This window comes from Salvia hispanica, chromosome 1 (assembly GCF_029641045.1).
Source record: "Salvia hispanica isolate PSC_SH4W2 chromosome 1, Shi_PSC_v1, whole genome shotgun sequence".
In the NCBI taxonomy this organism is placed as follows: domain Eukaryota; kingdom Viridiplantae; phylum Streptophyta; class Magnoliopsida; order Lamiales; family Lamiaceae; genus Salvia; species Salvia hispanica.
The window spans coordinates 24,752,721-24,777,504 of record NC_142692.1 but is presented as its reverse complement, the minus strand read 5'-3'; the positions used below and the strand labels follow the sequence as shown (position 1 = coordinate 24,777,504).

The 24,784-nt window shown below is 38.8% G+C and overlaps 3 protein-coding genes and 1 pseudogene across 3 annotated transcripts; 1 reads left to right on the top strand and 3 right to left on the bottom strand.

Moving 5' to 3' along the window:
- Positions 1 to 3,924: 3,924 nt before the first annotated feature.
- Positions 3,925 to 5,670, bottom strand: LOC125222853 (UDP-glycosyltransferase 86A1-like). The gene is made up of 2 exons (XM_048125697.2): positions 5,017 to 5,670; positions 3,925 to 4,931 (listed from the first exon to the last, which is right to left on the bottom strand). Exons 1-2 carry the CDS (start codon positions 5,522 to 5,524, stop codon positions 4,048 to 4,050), a joined length of 1,392 nt encoding a protein of 463 aa, XP_047981654.1. The 5' UTR covers positions 5,525 to 5,670; the 3' UTR covers positions 3,925 to 4,047.
- Positions 5,671 to 5,797: 127 nt separating this feature from the next.
- LOC125222851 (UDP-glycosyltransferase 86A1-like) lies at positions 5,798 to 7,763 on the bottom strand. The gene is made up of 2 exons (XM_048125696.2): positions 7,179 to 7,763; positions 5,798 to 6,852 (listed from the first exon to the last, which is right to left on the bottom strand). Exons 1-2 carry the CDS (start codon positions 7,705 to 7,707, stop codon positions 5,939 to 5,941), a joined length of 1,443 nt encoding a protein of 480 aa, XP_047981653.1. The 5' UTR covers positions 7,708 to 7,763; the 3' UTR covers positions 5,798 to 5,938.
- A 3,176-nt stretch (positions 7,764 to 10,939) lies between these two features.
- On the bottom strand, positions 10,940 to 12,815 carry LOC125185535 (UDP-glycosyltransferase 86A1-like). The gene is made up of 2 exons (XM_048082084.2): positions 12,124 to 12,815; positions 10,940 to 11,963 (listed from the first exon to the last, which is right to left on the bottom strand). Exons 1-2 carry the CDS (start codon positions 12,650 to 12,652, stop codon positions 11,053 to 11,055), a joined length of 1,440 nt encoding a protein of 479 aa, XP_047938041.1. The 5' UTR covers positions 12,653 to 12,815; the 3' UTR covers positions 10,940 to 11,052.
- A 4,737-nt stretch (positions 12,816 to 17,552) lies between these two features.
- On the top strand, positions 17,553 to 22,755 carry LOC125220998 (UDP-glycosyltransferase 86A1 pseudogene; annotated as a pseudogene).
- Positions 22,756 to 24,784: the final 2,029 nt, after the last annotated feature.

Below are 24,784 nucleotides of genomic sequence, written 5' to 3'. Positions count from 1 at the left end.
AATAGGCCTCCTTCTATGCCTCTGGTTGGTCAGTGTCCTGAATATGTGTTCTATGGCAAGCCTCTTGATTTCTCTCACCTAAGGGTTTTTGGCTGTACTGCTTTTGTGCATTATAAATCTGATAAACTTGAGCCTAGATCTAGGAAATGTGTTTTTCTAGGTTACCCTGAGGGTGTCAAAGGGTATAAAGTCTGGCTAAGGGATGAACCTGGGTTCAAGGTCATTATAAGTAGGGATGTAGTCTTCAATGAAGATGAATTCCCCAGCTTAAGATTGACAAGTAGCCCAGATCCTATAGATGTGGACAATGAACCCCTAAACGAGGTGGAGTCCACAGATACACTCACTGGAGTGGAGCATTCCAGTAATGCTCCAAGTGAGGTGGAGCAACCATTTTGGAACACTTATCCAGTCTATACTCCTAATGAGACACCTGATGAAGGAAATCCAAATGTGAGGCATGATAATCCTATCCAAAATGTTGATGACAATGTGCCTAATCTGCATGATAGTCCTGTTAGAAATTCTCCTCCTGTACCTGCCCAGAATGTGATACATAGCCCTAGTGGCATTCAAAATGCTATTGATAATACTAACTTGCAGGATTATGTGTTATCTAGAGATAGAACTAGAAGGGTCAATGTCAATAGACCTTCTAGGTTTGATGGTTTTGTTGGCCTAGTTGCTCTTATAAATTTGGCTTTCAATGTACATGAATCTGATGGTGATGAGCCTCAAACTTATAAGCAGGCTACTAAGTCAAAGTTCTGGAGTCAGTGGCATAAAGCCATGTTGGAAGAGATGCATTCTCTAAAAATTAATTTTACTTGGATTCTTGTACCTTTGCCTCATGGTGCATCTGTGGTTGATTGCAGGTGGCTTTACAAATTGAAAAATGAGGTGGAGGGCCTTAGGTACAAGGCCAGATTAGTGGCAAAAGGTTTTACTCAACAAGAGGGGGTAGATTACACAGAAATCTTTGCCCCTGTTGTTAAATTCACTACTGTCAAGATGATGTTGGCTTTGTGTGCTCATTTTAATTGGGAATTAAAGAAAATGGATGTTAAAACTGTTTTCTTACATGGTGATCTTGATAAGCCTATTTACATGAATCAGCCTGGGGGCTTTGTTGATCCCAAGTTTCCCAATCATGTGTGCTTGTTGAAAAAGGCCTTATATGGTTTAAAACAGTCCCCCAGGCAGTGGAACATCAAGTTTAACACTTGTATGCATAAGTTAGGTTTTGTCAGAAGTACCTTTGATGCATGCTTATATGTTAAGAATCTTGATACTGTGCATGTGTTCTTGCTTTTATATGTTGATGATATGCTTATAATGGGTCCTTGTTTGAAAACCATTAAGGGTGTGCAAGCTGCCTTGAGTGAGAATTTTGACATGAAGGATTTGGGTGATGCTCAGAAAATCTTAGGGATTAATATCTATAGAGATAGAAAAACATCCACCCTTGTGTTGCATCAAGAACCTTAGGTGTACAAAATTCTGAGAAAGTTTAACATGTTTGATGCTAAGCCTGCTTCTGTGCCTTTAGCTGCTCATTTTATGTTGAGTAAAGATCTGTGCCCTAAGTCTCAATCTGAAATTGATGCTATGAAGAGAATTCCCTATGCTAATGCTATTGGATCTGTTATGTACTTGATGGTTAGCTCTAGGCCTGGTATTGCCTATGTTGTGTCATGTCTCAGTAGATACATGTCTAATCCAGGTCCTGTTCATTGGGAAGCTCTGAAATGGCTTCTTAGATACTTGAAGCAAACTGCTAAGTATGGTTTATGTAATGTGATGATGGTGTTTTACTAACTGGTTTTGTGGATTCCAATTATGCTAATGACAGAGATAAGAGGAAGTCAACAACCTCCTATGTATTTTCAGTGTGTAGGTCTTGCATAAGTTGGAAATCCCAGTTGCAGCACATTGTGGCTTTGTCTACCACTGAGTCAGAGTATATTGCCATCACTGAGGCAATGAAAGAGGCTGTATGGTTAAAGGGAGTGCTTTCTGAACTCAAGTTTGTGAAAATCTCTCCTGTTGTGTTCTCTGATTCTCAATCTGCTATTCAGTTATGTAAAAACCCTGTTTTTCATGATAGAACAAAGCATATAGATGTAAGGTTTCATTACATTAGGGATATTGCAGAAAAAGGTGAAGTGTTTCTTCATAAAGTGCATACAGATAAAAACCCAGCTGACATGGGAACTAAGCCCTTACCTTTAGAAAAACTTCTTTTCTGCATTAAATTTTTGCACTTTGATCTAGGATAGGTTGCATGTCCCGGGGGAAAGACCTCAGCCACCTTATCAGTTGTGGTAAGGGTGGTAGGTGGCTGGAGGCATGAAGTCCTTTAGACTAATGAGTGTCAGCCCCTCTGGTGTCTAAAGGCAACCTGGTAGTTCCCAAAATGCTAGTGGACTTTGTCCTTTGGTGCTGAGGGATCTGCCTTGTAGGCTGTGATGAATATGCCTTAGCCTACAACACTTGATTGGTTTCCCAAAATAAAAGTCCAAGGTGGAGTATGTTGGATATATTAGAGTGGACTCTTATTTGGGCTATGTTATTTGTTAAGCCCGAATGTTATTAATTGGGCTGAGCCCAATTACTTACCCTCTTTCACCAGATGCTGCCACGTGCCCTCCCTCTTGGATCTTGCTTCGCAGCCGTTGGATTTAGGGCTGTGCTTGTTATGTGAGAAGGCTATGCGCCGTTTTCATTCATTCTGACTCTCTAATCTCTCTCTCTCTCTTCAAAGCTTCTCTCTCTTATTCTCTCTTCTTCTCCGATGATCTTCCGGCCATCTCTTGGTGATCTTCCATGGTTCTCTGATTGGTAGATCTGTTGTGAGTGCTGGTGTGAAGCAATCTCTTCGATTGCTTGGTGCTGGAGAAGAACTAGGGTTTGTGAGAACTTGAAGGCCGTGTGTTGAGATTTGTTCGGTGGAACTTGATCTGGTGTGAGGGGTTTCTCTGGTAGAGGTATTGGTGGTCTGAGGGTTAACTCTATCCAATCCATCGGTGCTCCCTTGGGTCTAGTTCTGGAAGAATAGATCAGTGTTGTTGTGGCGGGTTCTGAGCCATGTTTCTTTGATCTATTGTCTTTCTCTTTGTTCTTAGTTAGTTTCTTGTGTTTAGATCCGAGAGGATCTTTCTTAGTGTTACTAACTTGTGTCTTGAGTGTGCAGGCTGAAGTGATTACGAGGAAGGCTGAGTTGACAGCTTCAAGACCTTGTAATAGTTAGAACTAGATTCTTTGTAATCTTAGTTTGTATTGCTTGTGTAAAATCAGCCACGTGGGTGAGAGTTTGGTTGAGCTCTCTTGTACAAGAACAAAGAGGTCTCGGTAATTAGTGAATCTAGACTGATCTGATCCCTACAACTTGATGAGCAATCTTGAAACCATGGTTCGAGCATCTTCTAAGCTTCCACTTAATCTCATTCATGTTTGTATATTGGTTTATCATCTCTCTGCTTGATCAAGGAAATCGCAGACTTAAACTTGAATGAATTGGGTGAAATATATTTTTACCATTGCTTAGCAGTATTTATCAATGAGAACGAGAATATTCTCCTCCTAGATAGGAGCGGATCAGAAATTCAATTCAGCATATAAATAAATTTTAGAAGTTGGAGATGAGACATTTATAAATGAAATTAAAAAAAAATTAAAATTGAATAACATATTAGTATAAATAAATATATTGAGGGGGACAATTGCCCCTTTATACTTCCAAAGTAGATCCGCCCTTATTCTAGTAGTATCGTTGGAATGGACACTCATTTTACTTACCATGTTGTGATCTCTTGGAACTTTAATATATGTTGATTGAAGTTTTGGGTCGCCCTATTTCCATGAACCTTTCAACTCAATTGATTAGCTCTAAGTTGTTCATTATTTTTAAAAGATAACTTATTAATCCAAACATAACATTGAGAATTTCGAAATAAAGTCCACATGGCAATTATTTTACCATATCACGTCATCCATTCCACAATAAGGAATGCAAAAACAAAAATAAAGCAAAGGAACATTTTTGGCCTAGATTTTATCATTCAAATCCCTAAGAAACCTATCAAAGTTTATCTGAGACGAACCATTCTCTTTCCATGCATCGTGCAGTTTGGTCCTCATTTCCTTCAAATTTTTCATGATACAGTCTGATGCTTCACCACTCATCACCTTGTTTATCTTCTCCGCAACTTCTTCCTTGCCTACAGATTCCCCATCGCAAAGATTGATTCCGATCTTCCAATCATCGACCACCAACTTCCGATTGGTAGGCTGATCGTACAAAATCGGGTAACATATCATAGGGACACCGCACCACACGCTCTCGAGAATCGAATTCCACCCACAGTGCGTCAAAAATCCCCCAACAGCCGGGCTAGAAAGCACAGAGAGTTGATCGGACCACTGTAGGACTAGCCCCCTATCCTTAACATTCTCTTCAAATCCACAAGGCAAAACATCTCCGTCATCATCCATCACAATCTGAGGCCGGATTGCCCAAATGAAACTCACACCGCTAACGACAAGGCCGTGAGCTATCTCTTGTATCACTTGTCTATTAGTCTGTGCAATGCTTCCGAATGAGACGTACAAGACCGAGCCATGAGGCCTCGCCTCGAGCCACTCGGAGCAGTCTACTTGATGACGCAAGCTCTTTGGAACACTGCATTTGGTGGAGAAATTGATGGGGCCTATAGCATATGTTGCTTGTTTCTGGTTCAGGACTGACAGAGTGTGAGGTTCTACTTCTTGCACTGTGTTGTGTAGGATGAAATCTGCCTTGACAACTTCTTTGAAAGATTTGAAAACAATCTCTTGAACTATTGTCACATCGGATTCTTGGAGATGCGACATCAAGTCTTTGGTACTGATCGGCGCTACTCCGGGGATGTAATTTATCATCTGCTCATCATCTAATCAACCATTTTAAATGAGATTTTAGCGTTAATTATGAATTTTGATAAAATAAGATTTTATATCTGGGAGAGAGAAGCGTGCCTTTGGTAGGGGGATAATGACCATTCTGTTTAAGCAGATCTAAGTGATAATTAATAGCAAACTCTGTGGCAGGCTGAGTCCAGAACGAGACATTGACCAGGCCGAATTTTTGGGCGACCATCGCCGGCCACGCTGCGAAAGTGTCAGAAACCAAAAACGGCGGCATCGATGGATCTGACGACGATATTATGTCGCCGACGAATTCAGCAACACGTGATGGAAAATCACGTAGGAAAGACTCCCAGTACTCGATGAAGTTAAGGTCTCTGTCGAAATCGAGGGGGAAGCCATCAGAGATGGTGGCGTAGCGTATGTCGAGAGCTGCTGCCGCAAAGATATCTAAACCGGCATCGGGGATCTCTTGGGAGCTTGCAATCTGATGGTGAGCATGTTCAGTGTTGACGAAAGTGACGGTAATGCCCTTTGAAGCTAGCTTCGTTGCGAGATCAACAAACGGGTTCAGATGGCCCTGATAAGGCAGTGCGATCATTATTGCGTGCGCTTTCATTTCACCTCTCCTTCTTAACACAAGAATGCCTCTGTTTTTTTTCCTAAGCTGGGTGATTGAATTTGATTTATGAAGCTTTGAGCATGACGATGTATCCAATAATGCAATGCAAAAATGGTGATATAATCGCCCAATCTTAACCTCTAATTATTGGAATACATGAACGTCACTTTTCTCATATTGCAGTGGTCGGCCGAGTTTTAACTTTGGAGCCGAATAGCTTGAAAAAGAACACAAAATAATTTAATTTCTTCTATTGTAGTACTACTAGAATTTTGTATAGTAATGCAATATTGTATACTATAATTCATATGCAAGTCGATACATACAATGCGTGTGATTTTGATTCAAACAAATTTCAGTTTGTGTAGAAACATCACCAAAAGAGAAATCTGCATCATATATATTTGGTTGTCAGCTATGGAAATGAATCTTTGCCTCCAAATCCTTCAGAAAGCGGTCGAAGTTTGTTTTGGAAGATCCATCAGTTTCCACTGCACTCTTCATAATCCTCCTTACTCTTTCTGCATTCTGCTTCAATCTCTCCAAATCACCTCCGTTCATAAAGCTCTGAATCTTGTGGGCCACATTTTCCCTATCAAGAGATCCACCTTCACAGAGATGAATCCCAATCTTCCAATCAGCAACCACCAGTTTGCTATTACAAGGCTGATCAAATCCAATAGGATAACAAATCATTGGAACTCCACACCACATGCTCTCCAAAGTGGAGTTCCATCCGCTATGCGTCAAGAAGCCTCCAACGGCCGGATTCAAGAGAGTCTCAACCTGATCGCACCATCCGATGATAAGCCCTCTCTCTTTAACCGCATCTTGGAACCCGGCCGGCAACACACTGGCCGTAGCCCCATCGCCTAGAATACCTTGTCGAATCACCCACACAAAATTCACTTGGCTGAGGAGGAGTCCGTAGGCCAATTCCTCAAGCACCTGCATATTGGTGTGAACAAAGCTGCCAAACGAGACGTATAGCACCGAAGCAGGAGGTTTCGATTCAAGCCAAGTGGTGCAGTCTGATTTGGACCAGAGACTTGTGGTGACAATGTTGGTTGGGATATTTTGAGAGAAGTTGAGAGGGCCGACGGCGTAGTTTGGTAGGTATTGATTGAGAGCTGAGAGGGTTTGAAGCTCAAGCTCTTCCACGGTGTTTTGCAGGACAAAATCAGCCATCTTGCCCTGCTCAAACAGCAACCGCGACGCTCTGCTAACTACGCTTTCACACAATGATTGTTTTAGATAGGGCATTATATACTTGGTGTTTATCGACTCAACTCCTGGAACGTACTTTATTTCCTCCTCCACCTCATCTGTTGCTCCAAATAAAAAAACTTTTTAGTAATTACTACCTCTGTCCCTGAAAATTTGATACATATTATCATTTCGGTCCGTCCCTGAAAATTTGATACACTTCACTTTTACCATTTTTGGTAGTAGACCTCATATTCCACTAACTCATTCTTACTCACATTTTATTATAAAACTAATATTTTAAAAGTAGGACCCACATCCCACCAACTTTTTCAATTCACTTTCCATTACATTTCTTAAAACCCGTGTCGGATCAAAGTGTAGCAAATTTTGGGGGACGGAGGTAGTAATTTGTTTTTTTATTAAATACGGTGAAGATATATACCTTTGCATGGAAAATGGCCGTTTTGTTGGAGAAGATCCCAGTGATATCCCAAGCAATACACCAAGGCCGATTGCGTCCACAGAGAAACGCTGACGAGGTTGTATTTGCGGGCGACGGCGGCAGGCCAGTTGTAGACGGTGTCGGCCACCAAGAAATGGAGCATATTGTCCCGATCAGAAGCGAGTATTTTTCCCACAAATTCATCGACAAGAGGTGGGAAATCGTGGACCATGCCCTCCCAATACTCGTGGAAGTTGGCATCCCTGTCGAATTCAAGAGGAAAAGGATCGGCCATGGTGGTGAAACGTATGTCGAGCCCTGACTCTCGAGCTTTACTAAACAAGTCGACATCTGTTTTGTTGGCGTGGTGAGTTTGGCATAGCTTTCGGTGAAGGAATTCAAGATGAACGAAGGTGATGGCGATGCCATTGGAAGCAAGCTTGAGAGCTAGATTCACGAATGGGTTGAGATGTCCTTGGTAAGGAACGCATATCATGATACCATGAAGCTTTCTCTGCCTCTCTCCCATCTCTATTTTCTAGTAGAATTTCTTTTTAGAATTACTAATGCATAATATATGGAATACTCTAGCTTTGTAGATTATATTTGTGTGGTTAGTTCCATCGGTTCAACATGTAGAAAGAGCCAAACTATGCAGGCAAGTGGACCTGTACTGATTGTACATGGCGGAAGCAAATTTGAAATTGACAACATAAGGATTGTATTTATCACTTATCAGGCCATTATTGTCAAAGATGTTACTATTTCACTTAAAATTGAGGTTCACATATTGGATGATTTTATTTTTATTTTTTAGAAGATTACGTATGATTGTGTACCTATTTGAATGATTAGTTATTTTAATTTATTTATTATTTTTTAGAAGATTGTATAATTTTTACCTACTTGAGTTTAAATGAAATGAGACATTTTTAAATGAGATGGTGTAAAAATAAATTACTCTAAACAGACCGGAGTATATAGGAAAACCTAATGATAGTATTTTGCTAACTAGTTAACTGAAAACCACGATATGATAGAATTGTGATTGAAAATATATAATCTGAAAAAAGTTGCATAAATCCAATGACCCTGCCCTGAATACCTACCTATAAGCCCGAGTCCCATAGAATTGGCCTGAAATGAATTTATATTCATAATTTAATTTTCAACTTTCATTAATTTATTCAAATTTTTAAACTTAGTATTACTCCATCGGTTTCTTCATAGTTGAGTCATTTTACCATTTCGAAAAGTTTCTTCATAGTTGAGTCGATTCCTTATATGATAACTTTTTCTTCTTTCTTACTTTACTATCTCTTACTTTATTCTCTCTACTTTATTCACTTTATACTTTATTCTCTCTACCTTTTCATCTCTCTTACTTTTTTATCTATTTATTTAACACGCCCAATGGTTATTTCTAAAACTCCGTGTCGAAAAGTTCCGCCACAACTATGAAGAAACGGAGGGAGTATAATTTTTTCAAATATTCGTAAAATATTAATTTATTATTTGAATGTTATAATCATTTTATTATTTTTATATTAGTCTTACGTATATCATAGTAAAATGTAAATATTAAAAAATATACTATCTTCGTCCCCAAAGAATATAAACATTTAGTTCAGCATGTATATTAATGTATAATTGGAAAAGTAAGAGAGAGATAAAAAGAAAAACTTTCTAAAGTATTGTTAGTGGAGAATGAATCTCACTTTATTAGAAAGAAAGAAATTGTCAAAATTAGAAAGTTCACACTTTTCAGGAATGGACTATAAAGGAAATAGTTTATACTTTTCAAGGACAGATGGAGTAGTAATTAATTTTAAAAAATGTATTCTTGTTTCTATACACATACTCCCTTCGTCCCAAAAATAAATAAAGTTGTATTTGACACAAATATAATACTCCCTCCGTCCCATAATACATGTCACACTTTCATTTTTAGTTTGTTCCACAAAAGATGTCACATTTCATTTTTTAGAAAAATCTTCCTCTCATATTAATATAAATATATTATTTTCTCTCTCCACCTAACACACAAAACAACATCACATAAAATCTCGTGTCAATCCTCAAGTGTGCCATCTATTATGGGACGAAGAGAGTATGTAATTAGTAAAGTAAGAGAGAGATGAAAAAATTAAAAAGGAGAGGGGGAAAAAATAGTGGAAATAGTGTTAGTTGATTGTGTAGTCCACATTATTAGTGATGTGCAATTGGTTAAAAACTTTCCATATTTAGACTTTGTCAAATTTTAGGGGACGGTCCAAAATGATAAAACTAGTCTATTTTTTAAAGACGAATGGAGTATTAGTTTCTAGTTGAAATACATGCATTATATATGTATTTATTTATTGATATAAAATTACCAAAAAAATATAATACATCCGTCCAAAAAAAAAAATACTAATGTAGTTCCATTTTTGTTTGTCGATTAGTCTCTATATATTTATTGAAAGTTTCTCTATATAATGAGATGAATCTTATTTTTCACGAATAATACTTCAATCATTTGTTTCTCTGTCTTTCTTAATTTACAAATTTTGCATTAAAATTTGTGTTATCAAGATCATTTTAATTAAACTTTATTGGGTTTGGGTCCTTTTTAAATTGATCCAATAAGAATCTGATAATTTTCAGATTGGATTTGGATGGTTGGATAAAAAATAAAATTATTATTTTAATTATATTATCAATTAAAAATATTATAATTTAATTTTATTATCTAGATTTAAATCGTGATAAAGTTTTAATCATGTTATGACTAGTTTTAGCGGTATAGTATCATATTTTATAGCGTAATACTATCAAGTTTTAATTGTGTAATATCGTCGTTAACTTACTAATATTAACGGGAGAATGACAATTTTTGACATGACATAATAACTCACACACATGAAGTTAATGACAAAGTCTCGATAAGAATCCGACTATTTTGGGTTGGCTTATGATTTCTTATAGGATTAGGCCGATATTGGATAGACTCAATAACGGTCCAATCCACATAATTTATAAATCCTACTAAAAGCCAATCCGTTGATTAAATGTTGGAATGAACGACCCAGTTAATTGATGCAAGGTTTATGACTTTTTTCTGTAAATCAACTAGAAAACGATTATAATTGTTGACCGAAGAAGATCCATGGGCTACCACTTCAACAATCACCACGCACCATCTGTTTAACCTTTGCGGCCTCTCCGCATCCTCTCGGATGCACCACCTCCCAACAATTCCAATCTCCCAATCACCAACCACCAGCTTCCGAACCGTCGGCTGATCGTAACTCACCAGGAAACAGATCATCGGAACGCCGCACCACACGCTCTCCACCAATTCCACCCAACCGCTAATCTGATCGCACCACGGAACTACCGTCAATCCCCGATCTCCGACCTCTTCCACGAATCCAGCCAGTAATACATTGGAATCACCGGAAGCAGTGAGATGCGCTCAAGCAACCCGGATAAATTGATGAGGCCGACGGCGTGTCGGATTCTAGCTCTTCAAATGTGTTGTGAAGTAGTATCAAGTCTGCCTTCTTCACTTCCTCAAACGCTTTGAACATAAAGTTTCCAGTGACATTGCTGGTTTTCAGTAGAGACGCTTTGAGCATGACGATGCATCCAATAACGCAATGCAAAAATGGTGGATATAATCTCCCAATCTTAACCTCTAATTATTGGAATACATGAATGTCACTTTTCTCAAGTTGCACTACTGGGTCGGCAGAATTTTAACTTTGGAGCTGAAAAGCTTAAAAAGAAAAATATTTAAATTTCTTTTATTGAAGTATTACTACAAATTTGTAAATAGTAGTGCGATATTAGTAGGAAACATCGGAACCAAGAGAGAAATCTAGTTTGGTTGTCAGTTTTGGGCACGAATCTTTGCCTCCAAATCTTTTAGAAAGCGGTCGAAGTTTGTTTTGGAAGATCCATCAGTTTCCACTGCATTCTTCATAATCTTCCTTACTCTTTCTGCATTCTGCTTCAATCTCTCCAAATCACCTCCGTTCATAAAGCTCTGAATCTTGTGGGCCACATTTTCCCTATGCAGAGTTCCACCTTCACACAGATGAACCCCAATCTTCCAATCAGAAACCACCAGTTTGCTACTACAAGGCTGATCAAATCCAATAGGATAACAAATCATTGGAACGCCACACCACATGCTCTCCAAAGTGGAATTCCATCCGCTATGCGTCAAGAAGCCCCCAACGGCCGGATTCGAGAGAGTCTCAACCTGATCGCACCATCCGATGATAAGCCCTCTCTCTTTAACCGCATCTTGGAACTCAGCCGACAACACACTAGTAGCCCCATCGCCGAGAATACCTTGTCGAATCACCCACACAAAATTCACTTGGCTGAGGAGGAGTCCGTAGGCCAATTCCTCGAGAACCTGCATATTGGTGTGCACGAAGCTGCCAAATGAGACGTATAGCACCGAACCAGGAGGTTTCGATCCGAGCCAATTGGTGCAGTCTGATTTGGACCAGAGACTGGTAGTGACTGTGTTAGTTGGTAGATCTTGAGAGAAGTTGAGAGGGCCGATGGCGTAGTTTGGTAGGTAATTGTTGAGAGCTGAGAGGGCTCGAGGTTCAAGCTCTTCTACCGTGTTTTGCAGTACAAAATCAGCCATCTTGCCCTGCTCAAACTGCAACCGTGACGCTCTGCTAATTACGCTTTCACATTGCGATTGTCTGAGATAGGCAATTAGATCCTTGGTATTTATTGACTCAATTCCTGGAATGTACTTTATTTCCTCATCCACCTCATCTGTTGCTCCAAAAAATAAAATACAAAGGTCTTGATCGAGCTCACACATAAACACTTTCAGCACAACAATGAATACTAATATACGGAGTAGTATCGGAGTACAACCTGTTTTTGGGTGTTTTTACAATAAATAGGAGTAATATACAGGGAAGATATATACCGTTGCAAGGAAAATGGCCATTTTGTTGGAGAAGGTCCCAGTGATATCCCAAGCAATACACCAAGGCCGATTGCGTCCACAGAGAAACGTTGACGAGGTTGTATTTGCGGGCGACGGCGGCCGGCCAGGTGTAGACGGTGTCGGCCACCAAGAAATGGAGCATATTGTCCCGATCAGAAGCGAGTATTTTTCCCACAAATTCATTGACAAGAGGTGGGAAATCGCGGACCATGGTCTCCCAATACTCGTTGAAGTTGGCATCCCTGTCGAATTCTAGAGGAAAAGGATCGGTCATGGTGGTGAAGCGTATGTCGAGCCCAAGCTCTCGAGCTTCACTAAACAAATCGACATCTGTTTTGTTGGCGTGGTGAGTTTGGCATAGCTTGCGGTGAAGGAATTCAAGATGAACGAAGGTGATGACGATTCCATTGGAAGCAAGCTTGAGAGCTAGATCCACGAAAGGGTTGAGATGTCCTTGGTAGGGAACGCATATCATGATACCATGAAGCTTTCTCTGCCTCTCTCCCATCTCTATTACCTATTTCTTTTAAAATTAATACATACTCTACCAGCTTTGTTTAATACTGATATTTGTTTGGTTATTCAATCGAATTCAATATGAAGAAAGAGTCAAACTATGCAGGCAATTGTACATAGTGGAAGCAAATTTGAGTTTGACAATATAAGATATATCTATACCTATCAGTCCGTTAAAGTCAATGATATTAGAACTATTTCTGTTACAGGAAAATTGAGGGTCATATATATGTCTATTTAATACTCCTACATACTGAAAATTGTATCTTGTCTTGGATGATTTGGTTTTATTTTTACATTGATTTAAAATGAAACGAGACAATTATAAATGTGATTATAAAAAAAAAATGAATTACTCTAAACTGGATAGAGTCGCGGAAGGATTATGCTAAATACGAATATAACTCAACAGTCTACGGAGACCTCAAGGAGACATGATAGTGTTTCAATTCATAAAGTTAAAGCACAAGCCACAAGTGGTGCAAGAAATAAGATGTCACAATTTGCCCTATCGTTATTAAAGCGTGCAAGACATAACATAGTGCGAGAAAAAGAGGAAAAATTAAGATGGATAGAGAAGTGGACCTGACTAAAGAAGAAAAGATGGATAATGCAGTATTGGAGCTCTTAATCCCCATCTTAACTGTGAATAAATAGAAAATATGGATAACTAGTTTTAGGTATAACTACTCCCTCCGTCCACCATTAAATGTCTCATTTGTCTCTTTTTTTTTGTCCGTCTGCCAATAAATCTCTCATTTCACTTTTATCATATTTGGTAAGTGGACCTTACAATCCACTCACATTTTATTACAAAACCAATATATAAAAGTAGATCCCACATTCCACCAACTTTTCTACTCACTTTATTTCATAAAATCAAACATTTCTTAAAACTCAAGCCGGTCAAATATGGGACATTTAATAGCGGACTTAGGGAGTATTTTTTTTGGACATCCCGAAATACTCCTTCCGTCATATCCTAAGTGGGCATTTCTATTCCGGAGCGAGATTTTATGTAGAGTTGTTTTGTGAGTTAAGTGGAGAGAATAAAGTAGTAAGAAAAAGTGAAAAATTTGAGAAAGTGATGTTTTTATTTTTAGAAATGTGTCATTTAGAGTGGAACATCCTAAAAAGGAAAATGGTTCACGGGAGGGAGGGAGTAAAAGAGTGAGACTATATTTCTAGATTGGAGTGAATAAATATTCCAAAAGTCAATATACATTTTGGATTGATTTTGAGTCGATAAGAGCATCTCCAATGGCGGACTTTCCGTCGCCCTTCGAAGAGGCTTCTGGGAAGTCCGTCGGGGAAGGGCGCCATTGAGGCACGGAGAGGAGGACGCGGACGTCCCGTGAGGACACGGGAAGGCCGCAGCCGTCGCGGGAAGGGCGGGCGGACGTCCGCCATTTTAATTTTTAAAAAAAACTCTATATATACGGCTCGTTGAACTTTAATTTAAATTCCGTAGCGTAAATTGAATATTTTTAAATTTTTGAATTTTTTTTTTATTGCGTGATGTCCGCGCGGGAAGGGCGATGGAAAGGGCGGATTGTGCAATGGGAAGTCCTTATGACGTGCATGACAGGAGGTGTTTTTGGGAAGGGCAACGGGAAGGGCGTCGGGGAAGTCCGCCCATTGGAGATGCTCTATGTCAATGTACATATGTGACCTTGATTACCGTAGCCCTTCGGGGAGGCTTCCAAGAAGTCTGCACGGGAAGGGTGCCATTACATCAAGGAGGGGAGGACGCGGACGTCCGGTGATGACACCAGAACACTGCGGCCGTCGCGGGAAGAGCGGGCGGAAGTCCGCCATTGTGGCGACAAGCGGACGTCCACCACGGACATCCGACCTTTTTAAATTTTAATTTTTTTTAAAAATAAAACTCTATATATGGAGGAGACGGGAAGGAGGTGAAGGGGTTGGCAGCGGAAGCGTACATAAATCGATTACATAATAATCCTGATCTATTTAGCAGATTATTTAGACAAATTCTATTCGCGTAATTATCACGTGTATCATGCTCATTACTCAAATAAATTATGCTTTAAATTAACTAAAACCTAAAACATGCTTTTCTACGGTTTAGCTATTATACCTTGTTGATTCTCCAAAGAATCGAAGATAGCTAGCGTCTTCTCCACGTGAAGATCTTTAGTACAAAACCACAGATCTTCTGTCTGGTTCTCGGACTGTAAACTGATATCAGGGTGGGCTGATCTCACCAGAATACTAGGACTTAAATAAAGAAGACGGAAAACCTATCCCTCGAAGGAGAGAAAAATCGTCCCTTATCTAAGTAGAGAGGGGGTCGAAATTTTGGAAGAAAATAATGTGTATTTTCTGTCTCCTTTATTCTCCTATTTATAATAAGTCACATATTGGGCCCAGATATGGATCTGTGGAAGATTTTGGATATGGGCTCCTTCAATTAGATTTTTACTAATTAAATTAAACCCAATTTAATATAAGCTTTTAATTGGAATATTACGAGCAGCCACTACAGAAGTAATATCGCACTCCCCATCCAAATCCGAAATTATAAGTACTTCGGGTTTCCATTGCTTGATATTTATTTCCCGCGCTTAAGATAGAAACATCCATTAATTAATTATTGTCTGCTATGGACTTAATTAATTAATATCTTATTTATTTCAAGAGTGGACTCAGCAAAAAATTCTTATTTATTATTCTTAGAGTAGTCAAACTCCAACTAGCTAGGTTCTGAATAATAAAACCTTATTTCAAGCTCCTCTTGAGGATTTTATCAAACGAGACTCACCTCGCGCACGATTCAAGATAATAGCAATCTTAGCACCGCTGGATATTAATCATCACTACCCAATATACCAGGCTTATTGAGTTGCGAAAAGCCCGCACCATTTGGTAAGTCAAAGTAGTGCATAATCAATACCGTATGCTCCATGCTAACGTACATTGTTTAAGAAACAATAATTTACAAGACCTCGTCTTTCAGTAGATTGCATAAAGACTGTCTCGCTGTTAGATCCAATTCAGTGCTATACCACACCAATGTCATCTTATTTCAGTAAGGCTTAGAAATAATCAGATTGACATTGCAACCTTTCACGATAGGTAGTCTAAGCCTATCTAGGTTGTGAAATTCTTCTTTTTCTTTGTTCAGAACTGACCGTGTTACCTTAAAGTGAACGACGCCCACAACCGGTCTACTAAAACAAAGACTTAGACTTTGTCAAGTTACTTATACATTTAAACATGTAATAAACATCCATTAAATATAAAACATAACAACATTATGACAAAAATAATCTGTTTATTCCTTTGGAAAATATAATAAGAGTTTTAACAGTATTCAATCACTCGAAAGGTGATTTCTAGTATACAAACTCTAACAATCTCCCACTTATACTCAAAACAGCTTTCGAGTATACAAAAAAATGTGCACTACGTCTAATTCTTCCACTTATACTGAAAGCGAGTTGAGTTCTCGAGCAAGTCGAACTCCCATTCCTTCAACATGTGTATGTCTCCTCTCATTCCTTCAACATGAGTTCACCGCCAATGCCTTTGTAAAGGGATCTGCCAGGTTGTTCTCTGACACAATCTTGATCACTTGTATGTCTCCTCTCTGCACTATAACTCTAATGATATGATACTTCCTCTCTATGTGTATGCTCGCTTTGTGAGCTCTTGGTTCCTTCGAATTTGCCACAGCAACAGAATTGTCACAATAAATGGTGATGCTCTTGGGCAGGTTCGTAACCACACCTAAGTCCAAAAGAAAGTTCTTGAGCCATACAGCCTACTTTGCGGCCTCCGAAGCGGCCACATATTCGGCTTCCATGGTAGAGTCTGCAATGCATTTTTGCTTTACACTCTTCCAAATTACGGCTCCACCTCCTAAGGTAAACACATAACCAGAAGTAGATTTCCTCGAGTCTTGATCAGCTTGAAAGTCTGAATCCGTATATCCCAAATGACAGAGCTCGCCTGCTATGTAAACTAGAACATAGTCCTTAGTCCGTTTAAGGTACTTGAGTATGTTCTTTACTGCATTCCAATGTCCTTGGCCCAGATTTGACTGATATCTTGCTACCATGCCAACAGCAAAACAAATATCAGGCCTTGTACAGAGCATAGCATACATGAGACTAACAACTGCCGAAGCGTATGGTATCCTTCTCATCTTTGCTATCTCAGATGTAGTCTTAGGACACATCTCTTGAGATAAATGGATGCCATGTCTAAAAGGTAAGAAACCTTTCTTGGTATCTTGCATGCTAAAGCGACTAAGTACAGTGTCGATGTAAGGTTCTTGAGATAAGTACAACATCCTTTTCTCACGGTCCTGTAGGACCTTGATACCTAGAATGTGTCCCGCGTCTTCCATATCCTTCATCTCGAACTGGTTTGACAACCACGTTCGTACTGATGACAACATCTTTTTATTGTTTCCAATCAGAAGAATATCATCTACATATAAAACTAAGAACACCACATTCCCCTTCTCAACCTTCTTGTACACGCAGCTCTCGTTAGGGCATTTTTCGAATCCAAACTTGTGAACGGTTTGATCGAAGCACTGATTCCATGATCTAGATGCTTGCTTGAGGCCATAAATGGCCTTCTTAAGCTTCCAAACCATGTGCTCTTTGCCATTGTGGATGCTTTAAGGCCAAAAATGAAATTTTGTTGTCGGTGAGTTTTGACTGGAGTTGCAGTCTTCGTTATGGAGCACCTTTAGCTGCTGCCAGAAATAGACAAATAGACTTCAATAATTCATACTCCATACTCCATACTCCACACTCCATATTCCATACTCCATATAGATTCAAAATGAAGGAATGTATAGAATGCAAGTAGAGGATTGAGCTGAAACAACAATCTGAAGATCAAAACACAAAAAAATGGTGGAAAATGTTGAGAAGAAGGCGCATGCTATCATGATCCCAATGCCATACCAAGGGCACATCACCCCTTTTGTGAGCCTTGCTCTCAAGCTCGCCCCCAAAGGCAAGACGATCACCTTCGTTCACCTCGAACACGTCCACCACAAACTATCCAAAGCCAACCACAAAGCCGATCCCTTCTCCGATGCTAGGGAATCCGGCCATGACATACACTACGCCACCATCTCTGACGGTTTCCCTCTCGACTACGACCGAGATCTCCACCTTGAACAATATTGGGCCACTCTCCTCCAGATATTTCCCCCTTATGTCGACAAATTCATCAGAAAATTGATCCGCTCAGATCCACACTCCCTCCATTTCTTAGTTGTTGAGGCCGTTTACATCTGGCCTACCGCCATCGCTCGTAAGTACAATCTCATCAATGTCTCCTTTTATACTTCTCCAGCTCTCGTCTTTTCTCTGCTATACCATTTGGATCTTATCAAAGAAAGAGGTCATTTTCTACTAAAAGGTACACATATCAATAACTAAAATTTTCAATTGGAATTTGTAATTAAGCTAACGGTATATGAATTGATCAGATGATGCGGCTGAAATAGACTACATTCCTGGAGTATGATCGTTAAGAACCAGGGATTTGATGACATCTCTATCGAAAAGCAGCAACATCAGTGCAAAGTATATGTTCAAAGCGTTTGAGGAAGTGAAGAAGGCAGATTTCATACTTCACAACAACACAGTTGAAGAGCTAGAATCTGAAACACTTTCAGCTCTCAACAGATACCAGCCTAATTACGCCATCGGCTCTGTCAGTTTATCCGAGGCCAGTAGCGTCGCCGTCGGCAGAAGCCTTCACGCCGAGGTAGACATAACCAAGTGGCTCGTTTCCAAGCCGGCTGGTTCGGTTTTATACGTGTCGTTCGGGAGCGTGGTTCGGACTAGCAAGGAAGTGATCCAAGGGATAGCTCACGGTCTTCGTCTCAGTGAGTTCAACTTTGTCTGGGTTGCTCGAGCGCATCTCACTGCTTCCGGTGATTGCGAATGTTATACCGGATGGATTCATGGAGGAGGTCGGAGATCGAGGATCGATAGTTCCGTGGTGCGATCAGATTAGTGTTCTTTCAGATCCGGTGGTTGGGGGTTTTTTTACGCATTGTGGGTGGAACTCGATGGTGGAGAGCATGCGGTGCGGCATCCCGATGATCTGTTTCCCGGTGGATTTCGATCAGCCAATAGTTAGGAAGTTGGTGGTCGGTGATTGGGAGATTGGAATAGATCTCGGCGATGCGGCAACGGTTGATAGGGAAGGAGTTGCGGAGAAGGTTAGGGTTTTGATGAGCGGTGGTGCTTCGGAGAAGATCCCCAGTGAGGTCGCAAAGGTTAAACAGATTCGCGTGGTGCAGTGGAGGCTGTGTTGGGGTTTGTATACTAAAAGATGCTTCGAGCGTACATGCCTTTGTACAGTCAGCTTGTGCATGTATACGAGAAACGCCACGTCCACTTATTTACCTAATTATGAGAATAAATAATATAATATAATGGTTTATTACTGAAATATGATAAACAAGTCTAAGGCTTTTTACTAAAAAGGCCAGATCTAGTAAGAAGAAAAACGTATTCACAACCTAGATAGACTTTGGCTACCTATTGGTACGGTTGCGGTATTTGTGATAATTCTCTCTTACCTAAGAAGAGATTAGTAACACCGGTGTGGTAAAGCACTGAAAGGATCTAATCCGAAATGTATTCTTTATTGCTATCTACTGAAAGCATATATTTAAGAAAGTTTAGTATTTTCTAGTCTATGATATTAATATCAATATTGTTTATTCAACCAAACGCCACTTTGACTTATCAATGTGAGAGTTTGTACATAACTCAAGTTCATGATATCTTGGGTGGTAGTACTTGAATAACATGAAGGTATTGGAATATTATTTCATAGAATTCGCGTGCCCAGTGTAGTATGATTAAATCCCTAAGGGGTGATCCCCAAGAGGTGTTTGAAAAAGGAATTTATTATTCAGAAAACTGCGCAGTTGGAATTTATTCCACGAATAATAAATAAAGTTTCAAACTAGAAAAACTCTTTGGAGAGTTAATTTAATTCTAGTCACATAGCAGACAAAAGAATTAAATTGACGGATCAAGATAATCTTAAATGCGGGAAATATTATAAAATAAAATGGACCCAAGTTATTTGTAATTTGGTGATTTAAGTGGGAGTGCAATATTATTCTTTAGTGGAACAAAATAATATTCCATTGATAATATATTAAATCATGGGTCATTTGATTTAATTAGTTAATTATCTAATGGGTGAGCCCAACACTTAAGTCATTCCATGGATCCCCTTACTAGCCCATTAAGTCCACTATAAATATTGAAGAGATGTGGAAACCCTAGCACACAATTCAAGACAACACTAAACCCTAACCCTAGCCGCCAAAATCGGTGCCTCTCTCTCTCCCTCTTGGTCTCGAATTTCGTGCCTAGCACGTGGAGAATTAGGGTTTAGATTATTGTTCTTGATCTATCCTAATTCATAGGATTAGATCTAGACAATTTCGTGTTTGTATTGGGTTTTCCTAGATCTATTCAAAAGTTATTTATTGATTATCTAAGATCCGCCCACACGGATGGATGATCAAGGACAAGGGAATAGTAAGGAAGATTCGTGGTTGATAAACCAAGGATCTCCGGGTGGTGCAGCTAGCAACGTCAATCCAATGATGGATCAAGAGGTAATAATCGAATCTACATCGAATATGCATGATTATGTGTTTATTTGATGTTATATCTATAGATCTATGCTTATTGCATGAAATTGGAGTCGAATGCATAATCACCTAAATAGATCCGTTAAGGACCTGTTTGTTTTTCGTGTCTTCCGCTGCGGTAGTCCCAACAATTGGTATCAGAGCCAATTTTTAGGCTCTGATTATGTATTTGATTAATTGAATTTTTCGAAAATTGTAGTGTAAAAACTTGTTTTTTTCGAAAATAATGCAATATGGTTTGGATCTATGTTTTTCTTGATTTTATTTTCGGATCTATGATATGATGTTCTAGATCGATGATTGAATATTGAGATTATTGGATTTAAATCCTAAGATCTACAAAATATTCTAGATCTATGATGAACAACATTAGATCTATATATTCTAAGTAATTTATACTATATTATATAGATTATATGTTTGTTGATTGCATATATGTATGTGTTTAAGTGAATATATGTTTTTGAATCAAGAAATAAAGTGGTCCATGATTGAATACTTGGATCGATGAAAGGATATTATGAATCTTGAATTTTTATTCGAGAATTTCACAAGAATATTCTAGATCTAAACAAGTATTCATAGATCTATGGTTTTATGTTCTTAATATGCTAGAACAATTTAAATTGCTAAAAGTTAGATGTTTAAATGTGCATATTTGTGTGAACATAAAGGATTGTTACAAAGTGAGAAACGATTTAATAAGATTTAAGATCGCGGTCAAGCGAAGCGACCGCGATGAATCAAGATGATTAAAATTGAATCAAGGACCTGTTTGTTTTCCCGTGTCTTCCGCTGTGGTAGTTGTTAGTTTTGGTATACTGAAAAGCATGTTTCGAGCACATTTCGCTCGAATAGAATCTTGCTTGTATACGTAAAACTCTACAATCCACTTTTAACCCGATTCAGTATTATTCGAGCAGTCTCGCACGAATAGAATCACTATTATTATTACATTGTGTTCGCTTGTGCATTTATAAGATGTTTTACAAACATTTAAATGCATAAGAAGTAAACAAAGTCTAAGTCTTTTGCTTAGTAGAACGGTTGTGGGCGTCGTCCACTTTAAGGTAACACGGTCAGATATATGCAATGCTTTGCAAAAGAAAAATAAGAATTTCACAACCTAGATAGGCTTTGGCTACCTATCGTGAAAGGTTGCAATGTCAGTCCACATATTTCTAAGCCTTACTGAAATAAGATGACATTGGTGTGGTATAGCACTGAACGGATCTAACAGCAAGACGTGTCTTTATGCTATCTACTGAAAGACTAGGTCTTGATAAAATACTATTTCTTAATCTACATACGTTAGCATTGAGCATACGGTACTGATTATGCACTACTTTGACTTATCAAATGGTGCGGGTTTTTCGCAACCCAATAATCCTTATATATTGGGTAGTGGTGATTAATATCTAGCGGTGCTAGGATTGCTATTATGTTGAAACGTGCGCGAGGTGAGTCTCGTTTGATAATGTCCTCAAGAGGAGCTCGAACAAGGTTTTATTATTCAGAAAACTGGCCAGTTGGAGTTTTATCGCTCTATGAATAATAAATAAGTGTTTCTTGCTAAGTCCACTCTTGGAATTAATAAGATGTTAATTAATTAAGTCCATAGCAGACATTAATTAATTAATGGACATTTATATCTTAAGCGCGGGAAATAAATAATGGAAACCCGGATTACTTGTAATTTCGGATTTGGATGGGGAGAGTTCAATATTACTTCTGTAGTGGCTGCTCGTAATATTCCAATATAAGCTTGTATTAAATTGTGGGTTCAATTTAATTAGTAAAAAGCTAATTGGGGGAGCTCATATCCAAAACCTTCCATAGATCCCTGACTGGGCCCAATATGAACTTAATATAAATAGGAGAATAAAGGAGAGACTAAATCATTATTATTATTAGATGAAATTTCGTCCCCCTCTCTAATTTTAGAGGAGCTCGAAAATTCTCTCAGCTCTCCTCCGTGAGATTTTTCTCTCTTCTTTTTATTCGAGTCCTAGTATTTTGATAAGATCAGCCCACCCTGATATCGAGATACAGTTCGGGAACCAGAGAGAAGATCCGTGGTCTAGTACTCAAGATCATCATCGTGGAGAAGACGCAAGCAATCGTCGATTCTTTGGAGAATCAAATCGGTAACTCTAAACCGTAGAAATCATGTTTAGGATTTATATTTTCTAAGCATGAATTTGCGTTCTAGCATGCAATTATCTGTTTAACATGTGAATTGATTAATCGCATAATCGGTCAAATAGATCCATATCTGATTTATTTTTTTTGTACATGCCTTCCGCTGTGCAAGGGGCTCCAAACCCCAGCAGTAGTCCCAACAGGCAGATGGATCTTCAGTCAACAATTTTAATCGTTTTATAGTTGATTTAAAGAATAAACTTTGTGTCAATTAATTGGGTTTCGTTCCAAACAATAAATGTAATATTGTATTTGAATTACTCCACAATTCAATTGCTAATTTGCAATATTAAAGCATAGAGCATCTCCAATGGGCGGACTTCCCCCACGCCCTTCCCAAACACACCTCCTGCCATGTCATAAGGACTTCTCACCTTCCTGCCACGTCATAAGGACTTCCAACTGTACAATCCGCCCTTCCCGCAATTAAAAAATTCACAAATTCACAAATATTCAATTTACATTACGGAATTAAAATTTCAACACGAACACGGACGGGGAAAATGCAACAACTTCATTAATTAAAAACAAATTACATAGTCATTAAAAAAATACATGGTCATTAAAAAAAATAACCCAAGCTTCAACACATGTGGCTCCCGGCTCACTCCTCGTCCTCCGCGTCGCCCTCGTCGCCAGTGCCGCTGTCTCCCCGCCGCCTGCCTCGGCGCCATCATCTCCAATGGGTGGCATCCCCAAATCGCGCCGGATTGTGTCAATGGCATCCTTCAACATCCTCTTGTAGATAGGATCTGTCATGTTATACCACCTTGTTAGGTTTGGTATACTGAAAAGCATGTTTAGAGCAAGTTTCACGCGAATAGAATCTTGCTTGTATACGTAAAACTCTACAATCCACTTTTAACCCGATTCAGTATTATTCGAGCAGTCTCGCACGAATAGAATCACTATTATTATTACATTGTGTTCGCTTGTGCATTTATAAGATGTTTTACAAACATTTAAATGCATAAGAAGTAAACAAAGTCTAAGTCTTTTGCTTAGTAGAACGGTTGTGGGCGTCGTCCACTTTAAGGTAACACGGTCAGATATATGCAATGCTTTGCAAAAGAAAAAGAAGAATTTCACAACCTAGATAGGCTTTGGCTACCTATCGTGAAAGGTTGCAATGTCAGTCCACATATTTCTAAGCCTTACTGAAATAAGATGACATTGGCACTGAACGGATCTAACAGCAAGACGTGTCTTTATGCTATCTACTGAAAGACTAGGTCTTGATAAAATACTATTTCTTAATCTACATATGTTAGCATTGAGCATACAGTATTGATTATGCACTACTTTGACTTATCAAATGGTGCGGGTTTTTCGCAACCCAATAATCCTGATATATTGGGTAGTGGTGATTAATATCTAGCGATGCTAGGATTGCTATTATGTTGAAACGTGCGCGAGGTGAGTCTCGTTTGATAATGTCCTCAAGAGGAGCTCGAACAAGGTTTTATTATTCAGAAAACTGGCCAGTTGGAGTTTTATCGCTCTATGAATAATAAATAAATGTTTCTTGCTAAGCCCACTCTTGGAATTAATAAGATGTTAATTAATTAAGTCCATAGCAGACATTAATTAATTAATGGATATTTATATCTTAAGCGCGGGAAATAAATAATAAACAAAGTGAAAACCCGGATTACTGGTAATTTCGGATTTGGATGGGGAGAGTTTAATATTACTTCTGTAGTGGCTGCTCGCAATATTCCAATATAAGCTTGTATTAAATTGTGGGTTCAATTTAATTAGTAAAAAACTAATTGGGGGAGCCCATATCCAAAACCTTCCATAGATCCCTGTCTGAGCCCAAAAGGAACTTAATATAAATAGGAGAATAAAGGAGACAGAAAATACACAATATATTTTCTTCTAAAATTTCCGTTCCTTCTATTCTTGAAGGAGGACGAAATTTTATTGTTTTTCTCCTCCGTGTAGGAATTTTTCTGTCTCTTTTATTTAAGTCCTAGTATCCCGGTGAGATCAGCCCACACTGATATCGGAATACAGTTCGGGAACCAGAGAGAAGATCTGTGGTCTAGTATTGAAGATCATCACGCGGAGAAGGCGCGAGCAATCGTCGATTCTTTGGAGAATCAAATCGGTAACTCTTAACCGTAGAATTCATGTTTTAGGATTTATATTTTTCTAAGCATGAATTATTTGCGTTCTAGCATGCAATTATCTGTTTAACATGTGAATTGATTAATCGCATAATCGGTCAAATAGATTCGC